Below are 17505 nucleotides of genomic sequence, written 5' to 3' on the forward strand. Positions count from 1 at the left end.
AAGTTTTTACGGAACAGTGCTTAGTAAAATTTTGGTTGTTGTTCACAGAAGTTTGTGTATTGCAGTCACATCAAGTGTGTAAGAATCTCAGAAAAAAAAGGACCTAACACAGGCTCTAGTTTTGAACTTCGCCAAATCTCTCAAACTCAATATAAAATACTATATTATCACCCTATAGACTGAAACAATTGTCATGGATGGGAGGGTAGCTAATGTATTTAGCTTTATTATTAGCTATTTAAAACAAGGAGGTAGAGGAATGAAACAGGGAATTATAGGCTAGTCAACCTAATATCGGTATAGGGAAAATGCTAGAGTCCATTATAAAAGACTGAACAGCAGAACCCTTGAAACACATCTCATCACCTCTAACTCTCCTCCATTAAATATGTCCTTGGACCTCACTGTTCATCAAGATTTAGGCAATTTGTCCTTGTATAAGAGTCGAAAGAACTAAATGCTTTAAATCAGAAATGAAAAGTTGCTCGAAAAAAGCTCAGCAGGTCTGACAGCAGCTGTGAAGAAAAAAATAGCGTTAATGTTTCGGGTCCGGTTCTGCCAGACCTGCTGAAATTTCCCAGCAACTTCTTTCTGTGTGTTTCGAATTTGTCCTTGGTGTCAAATTTCATTCTGTAATGATCAAAGTAAAAGCCTCAAAGAGCGTTTTATTACATCAAGGGCACTATGCACTATTGGAGCACACACCAACGTTTACAGTTAACCAAACGGTAAACATCCAATTAACTAAGTACCCCTCAGGTATATATGAATAGAACCAATTCAGAACCACCACTCACCCGAGAAAGCAATAACCAAGTCGCCATTGTATCCTTTGCAACGACTAACGGAATACAAGAAAAATTTGGATAAATTAGTGGTATTTGATTTTGTTGCTTGGAAGTGGGGTTACTGCAGCTTACACATCTCCAGAGTTCAGACACATAAAATCAATCGCTCAACCTATTCGGAGACGTCAACCCTCTTTTTTTAGGGTAATCTGAAAAGCGTGTGAAAACGGAAGGGCAAAATTCAAACGTCACAGCGGGCGGCAACAACGATTGGCTCTGGGCTGCGGGGTTGTGCTCCACTTCCGGACGGTCCCGGGGCCTGTCATTGGCGGAAGTGCTGTAGCCCCTCCCCGCTGATGTCACTTCCCTCTGGCGGCCTGTCTGTTTGTGTATCCCGATTCAACTGTGACATCGACGCCGGCCTTTTGTTCCTTTCGCCTTCGGGGATTGCGGCGGCTCAGGAAACGAGCTCAAGGAAAGCGGCCTCCTTGTCTCTTCCATCCCCGCTCCACCAATCACGGGGACAGTCACCAAGCGAGCGTCCGGACGAGCTGGCTCGCTCATCTTTTCTCTCCTCGGTGGGGAGTGCTGTTATGTTTTGCTGTTTCGAAGCCTCTCACCAGTGTGTGGAATTAAGCTAAAGGTATTTGGGGGGGTTGGTGATCGTTCCCCCCCCCCCACCCCCTCGAGCGGGGGGTGGGGATGGGGGCAGTGGTCTGATCCGCTTTAACAATCCCGCAGCTCCCGGATGGAGCGTTTGAAAAAAATAACCGAAACGGCTCGAGCCCCCTCAGCTTTCGGCCGAAAGTAAAACTTGTAAGATACGTTGATGGGGATTTTGCGGATAGACTGCTTCCGACCTTCTCCCACCCACACCTGATCCTGTGTTTCTTTTAACCATCGATGTGCTTCTTTAATTCGTTGTGCCTGTTTTATTCTGCGTCTGTCGATGTTCAAAAATAAGCGTGGGCCGCTCCGATGTTAACTTTGAGCCTGGTCCGTTATGAGTGATGGTCCAGTCGGCCAATAGGGGGGCGGCGCTCGGGGACGTCTCCCCTCGTTGCACCAATGGGCGTGAGGGAGGGGTGGGCTCTCCGAGAGAGTCGGCCGCAACAGCCATTTGTAAACGGGAACGAAGCTCTCCCTCAGTCCGACAGGAGGGGCGGCTGCAATGGCAAATTAACCTTACATAGTTGATCGTGAGCTACCTTTGTCGCATTTTAAACACAAACGTACTTTTTAAGTGGTTAGACGAAGCCTCTCATGCCGAGGATGATTGGTTTCGGAGAGTTTAAGGAGTGACTGGCAGAGGACACTTTTACCTTGGAGAAGGCAAAAAGTGCAGCAGTTAATCCCGTTAGCACTCTTATGTATTGAAAAGACTGAACATTATCCGAGGCGACAGTGAGTACTGCAGATGCTGGAAATTAGAGTCAAGATTCAAGTAGTGTTGGAAAAGTGTAGCAGGTCAGTCAGCATCTGAGGAGCAGGAATATTGACATTTCGGGCAAAAGCCCTTAATCAAGCTGCCTGACCTGCTGTACTTTTCCAGCACCTCTCTAACCTTATTATCCTACTCAGTTTAGTGAAAGAGAGAGCCTAACGTAGGTCACTTTTTCTACAAAAGTGACCACAAAGCAAGTACCTAATAATAGTGTTGATAGCCGAGAAATGAGTTGAATCCATGTTGAGGCTAAAATATAAAATGATTACAAAGAGAACTATAATTTAATAAAGGATGGATAGCCCTCTTCCTCAAGAGTGTTGAAATGGTTATTCAGCACAGATGGAAAATTGCTCATTGACTGACTGCTAAGTGTAGACTGTCGGTGTGCATCTAGCTACTTTGTATTTAGCGGGCTGTGAAGGAAACAAAAAAATGCTGGTGTCAAGGTCCTCCTGTCAAAGGTTAGCTCAAATAAATAGCCCAAAAAGGCCGATCTATTTTTTTTAAGGTACTTGCCAAAACTTTACAGTGCTTGTTAAATACTACAGCTTTTATTTCCTTTCATGGAATAGAGGTGTTGCTGGCAAAGCCAGCGCATATTGCCCATTCCTCATTGCCCTTGAATTTGGTGAGCTGTCTTCTTGAATTGCTGCTGCCTGTATGTGAAGTGTTATTGGAAAGGAAGTTACATGATTGACTCAGTGACAGTAAAGGAACAGCGATATACAACTTGTTCAGATTGGTGTATGTCTTGGAGAGGAGCTTGCAGCCGGTGGTGTTTCTTGCACTTCCTGGTTTTGGATGATGGAGGTTATGCAGTTGATAGTGCTGTCAGTGGAGTTTTGGCAAGCTCGTAGATGTGCAGCTATCATGAACTTGTGGTGAATAGAGTAAATGTTTGTTAGGTGGAATGTTGATCCCACGGGCTGCTTTCCTCTTGAACATGTTGAATTTCTTCTCTGTTGTACTCCACAAGTGGAAAATATTTCATCACACTTTGACTTATGACTTGTTGATGATGGAAATACTTAGGGGAGTTGGGAAGTGACACAATAATTACAGAATTCCCAAAGTCTGACATACTATTGTAGTCTCAGCATTTAATTTATTAGTCCATTTAAGCATCTGGTTGGTAATCCCCAGCATTTTGGTGCATGTTCTAGCAATTGTAATGCTGTTGAGTGCACGTATAAAATTGTAAATGTTGCACTTCATCATATGGTGTAAAAATTGGGTTTGCTGATGCTTTTGAATGTGGATAGCTAGTTTAGAAGTAGTAAACAGATGTGGTTTGGAGGGGAAATTCCAGACAGTAGGACTGTAATGAGGAAGGCTGCGCTATGAACACTCAGGGAAGATGCACTGAAAAGTCAATAGCTGCAGGCTAGGACATGTAACTGAGGAATCTGAAGAAGTAGGATCAAGTGAGGTTGTGCAAGGATTTGACGAATGGAGTCAGATGTACAGAATGGAAACAGACCCTTTGGTCCAACTCATCCATGCCAACCAGATCTCCTAAATAAATCTTGCTGACATTTAGCCCATATCCCTGTGGCTTAAACCTGTGCTCTCTAGTTTTGGACTCCACTACCATGGGAGAAACAAACACCATAGCTGTTCACCCTATTTGTGCCCCTCATGATTTTATAAACTTCTATAAGGTTACCACTCAGCTTCCAATGCTCTAGGGAAAATAGGCCCCAGCCAATTCAACCTTTCCCTATAGCCCTAACCCTCCAACCCTGGCAATATCCTAGCAAATCTTTCAGGTTTCACAATGTTCTTCCAACAGTAGGAAGACCAGAACTGAATGTAGTATTCCAAACGTGGCCTCACCAATCTCCAGTATAGGTGCAACATGACCTCCCAAGTCCAACATTCAATGCACTGACACATAAAGCCAAGCAGACCAAATGCCACCTTCATGATCCTGTCTCCCTGCGACTCTACTTTTGAGAACTATGACCCTGCCTTCCAAGGTCTCTTTGTTCAGTAACATTCTCTAGGACCTTACCATTAAGTCCTGCTCTGATTTTTCCCTTTCCAAAAATCAGTACTTCACATTTATCTAAATTAAACTCCTTCTGCCACTCCTTGGCCCATCTGTCCATCTGATCAAGGTACTGTTGTACTCTGATGAAACTTTGACTGTCCACTACACTACCAATTTGGATGTTATCTGCAAACCTACTAACCAACCTTCTATGTTCACATCCAAATTATTTATGTAAATGACAAAAAGCAGTTGACCCAACACCAATCTTTGTGGCACACCACTGGTCACAGGTCTCCAATCTGAAAAGCAACCCTCCACCACCACCCTCTGTCTCCTACCTTCAAGCTAGTTTTGTATCCAAATGGCTAGTACTCTCTGTATTCCATGTGATCTGACCTTGCTAACCAATCTACATGGGGAACCTTGTCAAACACCATACTGAATGATTGAATATAGTAATTGGGCTGGAGCAAACAATAGGTAGAACAACTAATGCTTGCAATAGGTTGCAGAGGATTTTTGGAGAAGTTAAATCTAGTGGTAACTCAAGTATCAATGTTATTTGCAGCTTCAGTATTGGTTGTTTATTTTGTTCATGGGATGTTTGTCACTGTCAAAGCCAGCATTGGTTGCACATCTCAAATTGCGTTTGGATTGTGTGGCTTACTAGGCCATCTCAACTGGCAGTTGAGTCAAGCACATTGCTGTGGGTCTGGATCATGTAAAGATAGAGCTCCTTTTCTAAAGGATGTTAGTGATCCAGCTGGTTCTTTTAAGACTGGTTTTGTTGCCACTATTACTGAGATTGGCATTTGAATTTAAATTCCACAAGCCGTTAAGGTGGGATTTGAAACTATGTCCCCAGAGCGTTAGCCTCAGCTTCTGAATTACTAGTCCGGTAACATTACCACACTGCCACCATCTCCTCCTGAAAGGGGCCAGAGGTGAATATGGAAACAAATTATTATTGGATTCAAATAGAATTTGCAAGTCATTTTGAACTAGGTCTAGATGGTGTAAAACTCAGTTAAACTTGACCAAAGCTGGAGTTGGCGAAATTGATGAAGCTATGGAGTCTCAAGCCAGAGGGAACAACAACACATCTTTTCAAAGTTCTACCTGAGTGTTCTAGCTCATTACAATTAATATGTTGAGAGTTGATTATGCTGTGACGGAAACTGACACTATAGCTACTGATTACATAAAGGGAGCTGAGGAATAAAGCTATTTGTAGGTGTAGTTGCTTATCCAGAAGGGAGAGAATCATGTTTGTGGAGGGTTAGTTTTATTTCTGGCACTTGTAGATAATGTTTGGGGAGATTTTTGCCCTAAAAGAGAGCCTCATTTGTTTTTGGTACTCATTACTGAACTTGAAGCAGATTTTCTTTTGTGATTACACATGCGTGTAATCAACTTAACTCTAATGGTAAACAATTAATTGAATTGGAATAAAAGTGTTTTTAAATTTTGGAGACACAAGGATTCCTTAACTTGATTCATAATCTAAAGGATATCAAACACATTTTGGACCACACAATATATTCACTGGATTTTACTTGTGACTTTCCTGATATCGGAGGGGAAAAAAGATGGTTGTAACTAGTATATATTTTCAGTATGTGATTAAAGAGGAGAGGGGCAATCTAACGAGGTGGTGATATTAACCACATTATAAATTTTTTCTTGTTGATGCATTGTTAATTGAGGTGAAAGTGGCAGTGGAAGAGATGTTACACGTGTTTAGGCTAAGAAGAGAAATAAATCAAATAATATAATTCCTGGCTGTCTGCAGCATAGACTTAAACTATTTCTAAGGTACTCCTAGGAAGGCATCCAAATTTCTGCAGCTAACTTAATATACTTTCTTTTAATGTTTTGATTATTATTTGAAAGCTGGGTAATTGCAAAGGAATAAGATACTTCCTAATTAAAATTAATGTAACTAGAAGCTGTAGCATACTTTAGTTTTCTGTAACATGATTTCCTAGAGCTAATCAGTGTTCTTCATTTATTATATATTTGCCACGCAGTTTACATTCTAGATTACAGTATTTACTTAAATATTGTGCAAGAAATTTTCAATGATGCTTTGGTGTGATACCACTTAGGTATAGCTCTAAATTTTGGTAAACCTGATCGTAAATAAAATTTCTGGCAACGAGAAAATCCATTCACTCGTTTGGGGACTTTGAAATCTGTGCCTTTCTTAAAAACAATGCATTGTTAATGGCGATGTTCCAATCCCTATAAGTATTTAAATGTACCAAGGAGTAAAATAAGCCAAAATTTGTGAAGAGGCAGTGAACATTAGAGAGCAAAATAAGACAGACACTGGAAATCTGAAATGAAATCAAGAAATCCTGGAAGTATTCAGCGGATCTGATCTGAGTAATTCCAGCATTATCTGTTTGATGTAATTTCTGGTAAAGGCAGTCCCTGAATTGCAAACAGGTTCTTGAGTCTATTCATAAGTCAGTTTGTACACAACTTGGAACACACTAAATTACTATATGAAACACCTGTGTAAGTATGAGGAAAGCATTTGCATGTTGAATCTGTGAAATTAATATTAATACACCCTGCATAACATTGTGTTTATAATACGAACATTCGTAGGTCAGATGTTAATAAATCAGGGCTGTTTGATTTACATGCAGCAGTACAATGTAACAACTGCAAACTTCTTTATTTTTAATAAAAGATAAGCTGTACTTGGAGCTTGATACTTTATATTTTCGATGTCAGAATTTGGTCAAATTTGGAGGAATGGGTTAATGGTGTGAGGTAGGGATATGGAAGGAGATGGATAAATATTTGCAATAGAACCAGAAAATGGTTGAATGAAGAAACAATTTACTCCAGACTCTGCTTGTTGAATAAAATAGACCATTGTTGAAAAGATGTTCAAATCTGAATAATACAAGCACATAGTGAATTATTTAAAGTATTTTGTAACACTTATGGATATAAAATAGTTAATTGTATTTCTTTCTTAAGGAATTAAAGAAGCTTCAATCAAGTGTAAGAATATGCGAGAAAAGAGAAATGATTCTGTAGACTTTGTCAAGGACTTTCAAGAGTATCTCACTCAGCAAACACAGCATGTAAACATGATTTCTGGTTCAGTGTGTAATGATAAGGACCCAGAATTACTTCAGCCTGGTAAGTAAGGAAAATATTCATCGTACTAACTCAAATTTCCTTATTAGTTAGTATTCCTTATCTGTTAAAACAATTGTCTACTATTATGCCTTAAAGATTATTTAGACTGTAAAAGGTTGACTGAAATACCAAGGTAAGTATCAGTTTGAAAACAACGAAAAGAATTCTGGAAATAATACGGTTCTTGAGAATGTGACAACCATTGAGCTAAATACATGTACAAAGGTTTACTAGTCCCCAAAACTAAGAAAACCTTGGTTTTTGGTTTCTGTGTATGCTATGCATACAATTTTTAAAAATCAATATATTTGTGTTTTTGTCACGTTTACGCAAATGTGCAGTGTGTAGGCAATCATCGTGTATTTTTGTGATTCTTGGAATTAATATTTGAAGTAAACATTTTTAAAAGTGGTTGTCATATCATGCTGACAAGAGTTTTCTGACTTAAAAAGCCCAACGTTCCTAGTTGGTGCAATTCTACCATGTTTGATGGGCTATATTATCCTGTCAATTTCCCGTTGATATCATATTACAGCCCATCCATGAGTTTTCACAGTTCAGAAGGATTAGCAGTTAATTAGTTTAAAAAATGAGGTCTGCAGATGCTGGAGATCACAGCTGCAAATGTGTTGCTGGTCAAAGCACAGCAGGTTAGGCAGCATCTCAGGAATAGAGAATTCGACGTTTCGAGCATAAGCCCTTCATCAGGAATTTTTTTGTTTGTATATAGTCAATAGATCTGCAGATAAAAACATCTCTTGTGAAGAAATCTGAGGGTTTCACATGAAATTGAACTTGTATTTCTCTGAAGTACATTATGAAGTGTCATGTATGATGCAAAGATGAATTTGTACATTTTTTTCCAAGTTTCTCTTGCTTCAGATGTAATATCTTTAATTCGAAGTTCTAACAGTTTTTCAGTATGTAATGTGTGACTACTTTCTACGTTGAATCAGGACATGAGGTCAGCTGTTCAACTGTAGCCAAATTCCAAACTGTGCTGTACAGTATTGCTATGCAGATTCCTACAAGGATTATTGAACACTGATCACAAATTCAGTGTGATCTAGTTATTGCATCCCGCTTCTAGATTAATTGAAACTAACACCTGTCTTATCCAAATTACATTTTGTTTGTTGCCTTTATCCACTAAGTTATTAGAGCAGTGTATAACTAAAACAAATCAAAAGCACTAAGTGCGTTGAAGTCGAAGCAATATGGGAGGATAATGTTTAAAAACATTTCTATTTTGAAACTTCAGTGAAAGTACCTCCCCATCTCCATCCTCACCTTTTCACATCACCAAACATATGATGCCTTCCAAATCTTTGCACATCATTCTTGAAATCTCGTGTTTGAATCAGTCGTAGTCCAAATCAGCTTCTAGCTCAGTCAAACTTTCATCCTAAGTGACTGTGATCCTGGTAAACTATCCTATTTCATTTATCTCAGTACTTGTAATGCTTGACACTAACATCCTTCTGTACAAATCTTCTCCGATATCTTACTACACTCACTTTGTTCCTTAGTTTCTTAACCATCTAGTCAAGTCCAGGAAGTCAGCTTAGATGATTCCACATGCCGTTCTTGCCTATATAATCAATTCTTGGCTATCTCTTCTATTTTTTTACACATGTGCTGTACCCAGCATCATTCAAAACACTTCTGGTTCAATATGTAAGCTGTTCACGCATATTTTGTTCTCACCACCACTATCTCTCTTATCTGTTCCACTAATTCTAACACTAACTTGTCATGTTGCTTGTGGTTTCAAATTCAGTAGTACATGAACAAAGATTTCCTCCAGCTGAATATTGTCTTCAGTCACTCTGTAAATTTCATTCCCTTGTTGCTGACTCTATCCATCCCTGTTAGCTGTCTGAAGTTGAACTAGAATATTTCAACTTAGTGTTGTACAATGCATTTATTAATTATTTAAGGGGAGGGCGATGGCTGAGTGGTATTAATCTGGACTGTTAGTCCAAAGATCAAGATATTGTTCTGGGGACCTAGGTTTGAATCCCAACATGGCAGATGATAGAATTTGAATTCATTTAAAAGAAAATCTGGAATTAAGAGTCTAATGATGACTACAAATCCATTATCGATTACTGGAAAAGCCTATCTGATTCACTAATGTTCTTCAGGGAAGGAAACTGGCACCCTTACCTAGTCTAGCCTATGTGTGAATCCCAAACTACGGCAATGTGGTTGGCTCTTTAACACCCCTCTGGGTATATTAGGGATGGGCAATAAATGCTGGCCCAGTTGGTGACACCCTCATCCCGTGAATGAGTGAATAAAGGAAAAAAACCTTATTTGGTTGTCCAATACCTTTTTATAACTGAATGTGGCAGGACTGAAGAGCTTTAATCTGTTGATTGTGGGATCATCTAGCTCTAGTGTACTGCACGCTGCTTCACCTTTTTCACATACATTCAGTCTTGTATAACTTTGGGTTCACATTTCATTTTTTACATAAGTCTTATGATACTCTTACCTTAGAACACAATTTGTACCCTGTATTTTCAACAATTACTTTTCAGAAGAACCTTGCCTCTGACTTTAATCTATTTATTGTCTTGTATTTTTGTGTACATATGTATGTATGAGCATTCATGTTAAGTGAATTTAGTATTTGGTTTGTATTCATACTTTAGGTAGATTTTTAAAAATTTGTGCAGTTGTCTTAATGAATGCTTCCAATTTAATTGGCAGCTGGGACAGAAAATCATCAAAATGGAATCCACCATGCTTCAGTTGAAGTTTCTCTTGATGATGGCTCTGGATTGATAGGAGAAGGGCCAGAAAGGACAGTTGATGGAAAATTAAAGTGTCAGTATTGTAACTATGCCAGCAAAGGGATAGCACGACTGATGGAGCATACCAGAATGCACACAGGTAATAGACTACAAAGCAGATTATCTTGTATTAAACAACAACAATCAAGTAGCTGCTTTTGAATTAATCAAAGAACTGATTTGGTGAAATTGAGTCTATCCACAGGCCATTGCTTCATTTGTGCCCTGAAAAAGGCAGGTTCTTGACTCATCTGTTGCTTCATCCTGAGCCTTGTTTGTTTGGTCACTGGTTTGCTATTGCCTTTCTCGCTCATGAGTAGGGTGAGAAGGTTCCAAATGTACCTCAACTAGAATTGTAAACAAACCCATGTTGTTGGTGGTGTTCTGAATTACATGCTAGCTAACTGACCTAACCAGTCCTCTGTATTATCGATAAAATGTTTTTGAAACGATCATCTCAGTTTCATCACATTATTAAATTTGGAATTCTTTTGGAGCTCAATTCCTTTTTATTTTGGAAACTAAAGTTTTGTTAACCAAATTTCTATATTAATTTATTTTTAATGTTACTGAATTTCATTTACATTTCACTTTTTTTTTGGTCTCAAACTCTGATTTAAATACTGGAAGTGAAAATGACTGCTTTGATATCCAGGGACCATTTATCTGTGGCATCAAGGAGTCCTAGCAAAAGAGAAATTTAATGGAAATTGGGAAGTAAAATCATACCTGACACAAATGAAGCTTCTAGGAGGAAAATATTTTCATTCTGAGGACATTGATGCAGAAGCTCCTCAGGGAGATATTTTTTACTCAGCCTGTTCAGGCATATAATGCCTTGCCCCAAAACCAGGTGAAACTTGAACCTGAATTTCCTGGCCCAGAGATAGGGACACTATCAATGCAATTAAGCTCCTCAATAGTTACTTTTATTAACCTGTTCAGACATGTGATATGCCACTGGAACAGATGGGATTTGAGCCAGCTCTCCTCGCACAAAGGTAGGACCACTGTCGCAACCTCACAAGAGCCCCAAAGTTCACTAATCAATCTATTAATATATATTAGAGATATTAATTGCACACTTCTGGAGCAAGTGAGACTAGAACCAGGTCTCCCAGCTCAAATGTAAGGACATTATCACTGTGCTATAAGCTTTCCTTGATAATGCCCTGGTGTTAATCATCAGTTGTTTTGTCAATGAACATCTTCCATCATAATATCAGAAATGCAGGTGTTTGACTGCAAAATATTTAGTATTTTTAATGACTCCGTGAAAGTTTTTTTTTGAGTTCAGCGAGTTCCGGACGACATTCTGGCTTTGGATGATAAGTGGCAAATAACATTTGTGCCACACGTGTCAGGTAATAACCATCTTCAACAACAGAATCTGCCAATTTTCCCATGTCATTCAATTCACTATCATTTTTGAATTGCCCCCACTATCTATATCCTAGGCATTAATATTAACCTGAAGCAGCCATATCAGTTCTGTGGCTACAAGGTCAGGTCAGAGGGTGGACTCCTCAAAAAGTGTATTCTCCCCTATACCCCCACAGGGGAAAAGAAGGATAAATGAGGGGTATAATCCAATACCCTCCATTTGCCTGGCTAAGTACATGCCTAACAACATTCAAAGTTCAGTGTCTATCAGGACTAACCAGTTGCTTGAATGGCGCTCTTTCTGCCATGTTAAACATTCACTTTTTCCACCACAGCTACACATGATAGCCTTGTGTGCAACATAAAAGATTCTCTCCAGCAACTTGCCAGAATTACTTCTAAAGCATTTTCCAAATTAGCAACCTTTATTGCTGAAAGAACAATGAAAACAGGTACCAGGGAACACCATTGCCTAAATGTTCTTCAAGTTACACACATCCTGAGTTGGATGTACAGAGGAACCTTGATTATTCAAATGAGATGGTTGGGCACTATTTCGTTTGGATAATTGATTATTCAGTTAATTGATGAAATGCCTTTCCTCTGGGGCTCGGGGGTTTTCTATTAAGTCGGCTCCTTGTTCAGGAGAATAGACTCTGCTCTGCCTGCCTGCTTGCCATCCAACACCACCCTACCAACACCGCCCTCCACCCGCCCTCCCAAACCAATCCAACACAGCCCCTAGCCCAGTCCTCCAGCACTGTCCAAACCGCGCCCCTCTCCTACCACAAGGCAGCCGGACTGGATGCCAACAGTAAGATAGGTGCTCCTTTCTGGAGTAAGTCTCTAAATAGCATGTGCATGTGCACACAGAGCCATAAACAATGTTTTGCGGCAACATTTTGACAACTTCCGCCTCTGCCTTGTACAGGACAATGTTAGAGAGAATATCTGGGGAAAGGAGGTTTATGGTTCACGCCTATGTAGAACTCCAGGGAGAGGGTGGGAGGTCAGTCATTTGGAGACGGTACCTGGGTTATGTTTAGGACTGGTCTCAGCAGAGATTTTTAATCAGTGTAAACAAAAGATGCTTTCAGGGTTTAAACATCTCTTTCATGTAATGTTTTCTTCGGGTCCTTCGGATAATAGAGGTTCCTCTGTACATCACTGTTGCTTCACTGTCCCTGGTTCAAAAATCTGGAACTCACTTTTTAACTGTATTGAGTGCAAGTCCACCAGATAGACTGCACTGGATAATAAAGGAAACTTGCCAGCACAACTTAGAGGGCACATGAAAGGTTTTAAAGAAAAAAAATCCCTTCAGTGATTGTCTAATTTCTCTTCACCTCAGCATTTCACACCGCTTACATAATCTGGTTTTAATCTACTTTGAGGTTTGAAAAGACAGTATACAGCATTGCACAGTTCTTGTTTGTTATCTTTTTTGCTAATTTTGCTTTTGCACAATTTGTAACGGGTCCTTTGGTTTATGCTTCCTAACATTGTTTGCTTTGAAACTCAAATGTATCCTGGAACGTAATCTTATGTCCAGAACAGTTTTATAATTTGGGGTTACTGGAGAGTAATAATGTATACACAGTTTTTCCAAAGATGACTATTGAATCAATGTTGATGAAAGATTCCAAAAAATAGAAACCTTAGGGGGTACATTTTTCTTGATTATATTAATCTGGATTTTTATTTAGTTGACAGTAATGGTGTTTGCCATTCATTTTCCTGATAGCTGACCACAAACCTTTGGAAAGTTTTTGAGGCAGTTTACACAGGAGCTTGATGTCTAAACAGCAAGCCTGTTCAAATCCGACTGAAGAATCCTAACTGACTTATGATTCTTTTTCATTCTCAATTTGGAGCTCAAAATCAGAAAGATTCCTTACTATTAGAATCTGACTCTGGAGAAACTAAATTTTTAGATTTTGATTTCAGGATGCTGATCCAAGAAAAAGTTCAGAGGCAGCTGCAAGTTCACCGGGTGCTGAGGCTGGTATTTAAAGCCCATCTTAATGCTCTGACACTCCATGTCAGTTACAGTGATTAAAAGTAAAAATAACCTCTGTTCCTCAACATTCATTATCCTCCATGTATACCTGCATCTTTATAGCCACCAGTTTTGGCATTTACAGCAAAGGTTCCAAAAATGGGATTTGAATTTCAAGTTTGGTAGTGATTACCATTCACTGTGTTATTAAAATTTCACTTGATCTTGATGTACTGATTTTAATTTTTCCTGGCAAGTTTATTGAGTGACTTCTACAATTTGGTACCATTGATGATGCCAAGCCTCTCTGCAAGGTAGTTGCAGTGCAACAATAGAGGAGTCAAGTAGCCTGATGGAATCTTTTGGATTTTGTTGTTTAAATGTGCATGCATAATCGCCAGAAATTTATTTTCTAATTTAGATCACATGAATAGAGTTAGCAAACCTTTGGCCATTATGCAGTTACTTTTAATGTTTATTAAATTGCTACTATGTGTCTCTCTTCAGTAACAACATCTGTGCAGGCACTCTGGACTGAAATGGTATCATTTTGGTATGTCTGGCTTCCTAATATTGGTGTAAAGTTCACAGTATGATGTATCTGAGAACTCTTTCTTTGAATAGGAAATTAAAACCTCAATGGAGAAGTAGGGGGAGAAATAGCCTTTCTAGATCTGCAATTGTACGTTATTCTTTTGCTGTTATTGGACTTCTTTTAAGAGAAATAACAACGATGTGACATTGAGCATAGGGCCTCTGGAAAATCATGGACAAATACTGAGTGGCACGCATACTTTTTCATTTAGTATTGTCATTGGTTGCTTGTTCTTCCTGGGAGACAGAGTCCTAAGCCTCAGATCAGACATGCATATTTAGTTTTATCTCCTGACAAACTTATCTTGTTGAAATACAAACTTAATTATGTATTCCATGCTAACAGAAGCATATTTTTAGGCTTTTTTTTTTCTTTGGTGAAGTTCCATGTCCAACATGTGAATATTCTTACAACAGTGTCATTCAAAATAGATTAGGCCTTTTCACACCTCCCCAGGGGGATTGCTGCTTGTTTATTGCCTTTAAGGTAATTATTAATTTTAGCATAAGATGTTTGTTGTTTAGTCTATATTAGTTTCATTTAAACAAAGCTAACCTGTGGACCAAGTTGTCACTGTTCATGTTAAGTCTGTTTTTGATGCTTTTTTATTGAAGCCAGTTCCAACCATGGAACTCCTAAGTATTAAGTGGGACAATGCTATTGAAACTAAATAGTCCATATTTATAATTTTTTTCAAATGTCAGGTCATGCTGACTGGCCCATATACATTAATTTCCCAACATGAGTCCTTGAATTATATTAAAGATAATTCTGGACTCCATCCCTGGAACCACAGGCTTTTCAAATATTGTGAGAACTGAGATCCGCTAACTCAGCATAGAAACAGGACCAGTCTTGAAGCTTTCCGCTGCTTCAATCAGTATCAGATTCCGTGAATCATCTGGAGATTTGAGTAATATTTATATTAACTTACAGTTGGAAGGAGAGAAATCCTTTTCACATTTGGCTTAGATATTAATTCTTTAGGAGAAAAAATATAATAACTTGGCTGATTTGTTCTTTGTCATGTAGGTGAAAAGCCCCACAGATGCCATCTATGTCCATTTGCTTCAGCTTATGAGCGTCATCTTGAAGCACATATGCGCTCACATAGAGGTGAAAAACCATATAAATGTGAGCTTTGCTCGTTTCGCTGCAGTGATCAAAGTAATTTATCCCACCATCGTAGGCGCAGGCATAAACTACTTCCTCTGAAAGGACGCAGGACATCATTGACCAATAAGAGAATGATGGGAATTTTGCAGAAAAAATCCAGCTACTCCCTGAACTATGGAAGAAGACCTCTAAATAACTTTGGACCTTCCATGTTGACACAGAAGACAACAGATTACCTTGATGAATATTCTCATAACATCTCAGCTGAATCTTATGAGGGCCTGACAAAAGCACAAACTAGTGGTATCTCAAGGGATGTACAGGAAATGATGGTAGATAATCCATTAAACCAGCTTTCTGCCTTAGCTGGCCAGCTTTCCAGCCTTTCACAAGAAGACCAAACTCCAGCATCTTCTGATGTGACATGCAGAGATGAAAAGCCTTATCTGATACCACAGTCTGTAGCGCCAATAGTTACCACTGTAGTTTCCAGCGTGGCTCAAAGCTCATCCAATGCTAGCCCTGATAGACATCCTGTGCACAATCAAAGAACATTCAGTCCAGTGCCAGGCCCCAACAGTGAGCGCAGTGCTCACATGAGTTCACCCTGCATGACGAACAGCCAACCTAGCACTCCTGCACCTCCAATTCAAGTCCAGGATCCACAGCTTCTGCATCACTGCCAACACTGCGACATGTATTTTGCAGACAATATACTTTACACTATTCACATGGGGTGCCATGGTTATGAAAATCCATTTCAGTGTAATATATGTGGTTGTAAATGTAAAAACCAATATGATTTTGCTTGTCATTTTGCCAGGGGTCAACATAAGCAAACTTAATGTTATTTGTATTAATAAAGTTATTAAAATTAATCAAAATTAATCTTGTTTTATTAAATGGTAAATTTATTTCAATCTTTTGTAAAACTATAATAAAAACTAGATTAATCAATTGTCAATTTGTTTCAAGGAAACTTAAGATATTTTCCAGGCTGCCAATGACCTAATAACTTCGTCACTGCTTGTCTACCATATATGTATTTAAAAACCATGAACAGGCTATTAAACATATTTTAAAAGTTGGGAAAGGTGAATCAAGCAAGAAAACAAGGAAATAATTTACTTCAATTCATTTCTCTTGAAAGACCTTGGAAGGGTACATCTTATATTTATTTGAATGGTAATGTGGATTTCCAGGGTTAAAGTAAGGTAGGATATCAACTGGGGTTGCATTCTTTGGAATTTAGGTAGTTTATAGGATGATTTGATAGAAGGTCTTTAAGATATTAAAGGAAGAAGTAAGGGAATTTTTTTTTTAAATTGGAGTATCTAGAACTAAGAAACAAAATCTTAAAAATTGCAGGCTGACCTTTTCAGAAATTAATGTTAAAATTCATTGTAAATCTTAAAACCGAAATCCATTTGGAAACAAAAATCACAGATTCTGAGGGATTTTCTGGAGAAAGGTAGTTAGGCAGAGTTAGATCACAAAATGGTAGAATGAGCTTGAGTGGCAATATGATTGCCTAAGGTGCCTTGTTCCTACTTCAAGTGGCTTAATTACAAATCTGTTTGTGCAGTTATTTATCATTGAAAGCGTGTAATGTGGACTGCATTGAACATGGTTGCAATTAATCCTCACTTGAGTCAAAATTTATCTTTCTCTGAATCCACTTAAATTCTAGCCAAGGAATGGTGAAGTAGTTACAACATTCTGTTGCTAATCTCTTAGGAATTGATTTTAAACGTGTATATTTTAATTTTAATAATATAGTTGATTTTAAAGTTCCATTGATAAGGTTCTGTTCAGAAATCAGTGTTTTGTTTTTTAAAGAAATATATTGAAGAATTCTTGGCTGGAGCATTAGAATGAATCTGCTGAACATTCTCAGAAGATTCATGACAGCCATACTTCTTTCTCCCTGTAAAGTTACTTATTTTTGCTGGTATTATGGGTTCTGGTTTCTACCATGTCTTTACTGAGGGCTATTTTCTTGATTTGCCAATGTTATCACTTGGCAACCAGGTTTCAATAGAAAAATGGAAATTTGTACTTATTCCTTAGGAAATGTCTGATCTATTTTAGCTGTTGCTGGTGAAGAACAGGATTTCAAGTAAAGAATTGAAGAAACTCTTGTACCCTATCACCTGACCCAATGAGTTCATCCTAGGTCTGCTTGATTTAATTTTAATTTCCCTTCCATACTGAATAA

At 38.6% G+C, this 17505-nt stretch overlaps 2 protein-coding genes across 2 annotated transcripts in view; one reads left to right on the forward strand and one right to left on the reverse strand.

Moving 5' to 3' along the window:
• acadsb (acyl-CoA dehydrogenase short/branched chain) overlaps positions 1-1046 on the reverse strand; it is a 62486-nt gene extending 61440 nt beyond the window's left edge. Inside the window, exon 1 of the mRNA XM_060842032.1 lies at positions 798-1046. Coding sequence (XP_060698015.1) covers positions 798-824 — 27 coding nt within the window. The 5' untranslated portion in view covers positions 825-1046. The remainder of the gene's footprint in view (positions 1-797) is intronic.
• Positions 1047-1962: 916 nt separating this feature from the next.
• On the forward strand, positions 1963-16132 carry LOC132826146 (zinc finger protein Pegasus-like). Its single transcript, XM_060841792.1, has 4 exons — positions 1963-1987; positions 7229-7393; positions 10112-10294; positions 15204-16132. Exons 2-4 carry the CDS (start codon positions 7261-7263, stop codon positions 16130-16132), a joined length of 1245 nt encoding a protein of 414 aa, XP_060697775.1. The 5' UTR covers positions 1963-1987; positions 7229-7260.
• Positions 16133-17505: the final 1373 nt, after the last annotated feature.

The sequence above is a fragment of the Hemiscyllium ocellatum genome, chromosome 22 (genome assembly GCF_020745735.1).
Source record: "Hemiscyllium ocellatum isolate sHemOce1 chromosome 22, sHemOce1.pat.X.cur, whole genome shotgun sequence".
NCBI lineage: Eukaryota > Metazoa > Chordata > Chondrichthyes > Orectolobiformes > Hemiscylliidae > Hemiscyllium > Hemiscyllium ocellatum.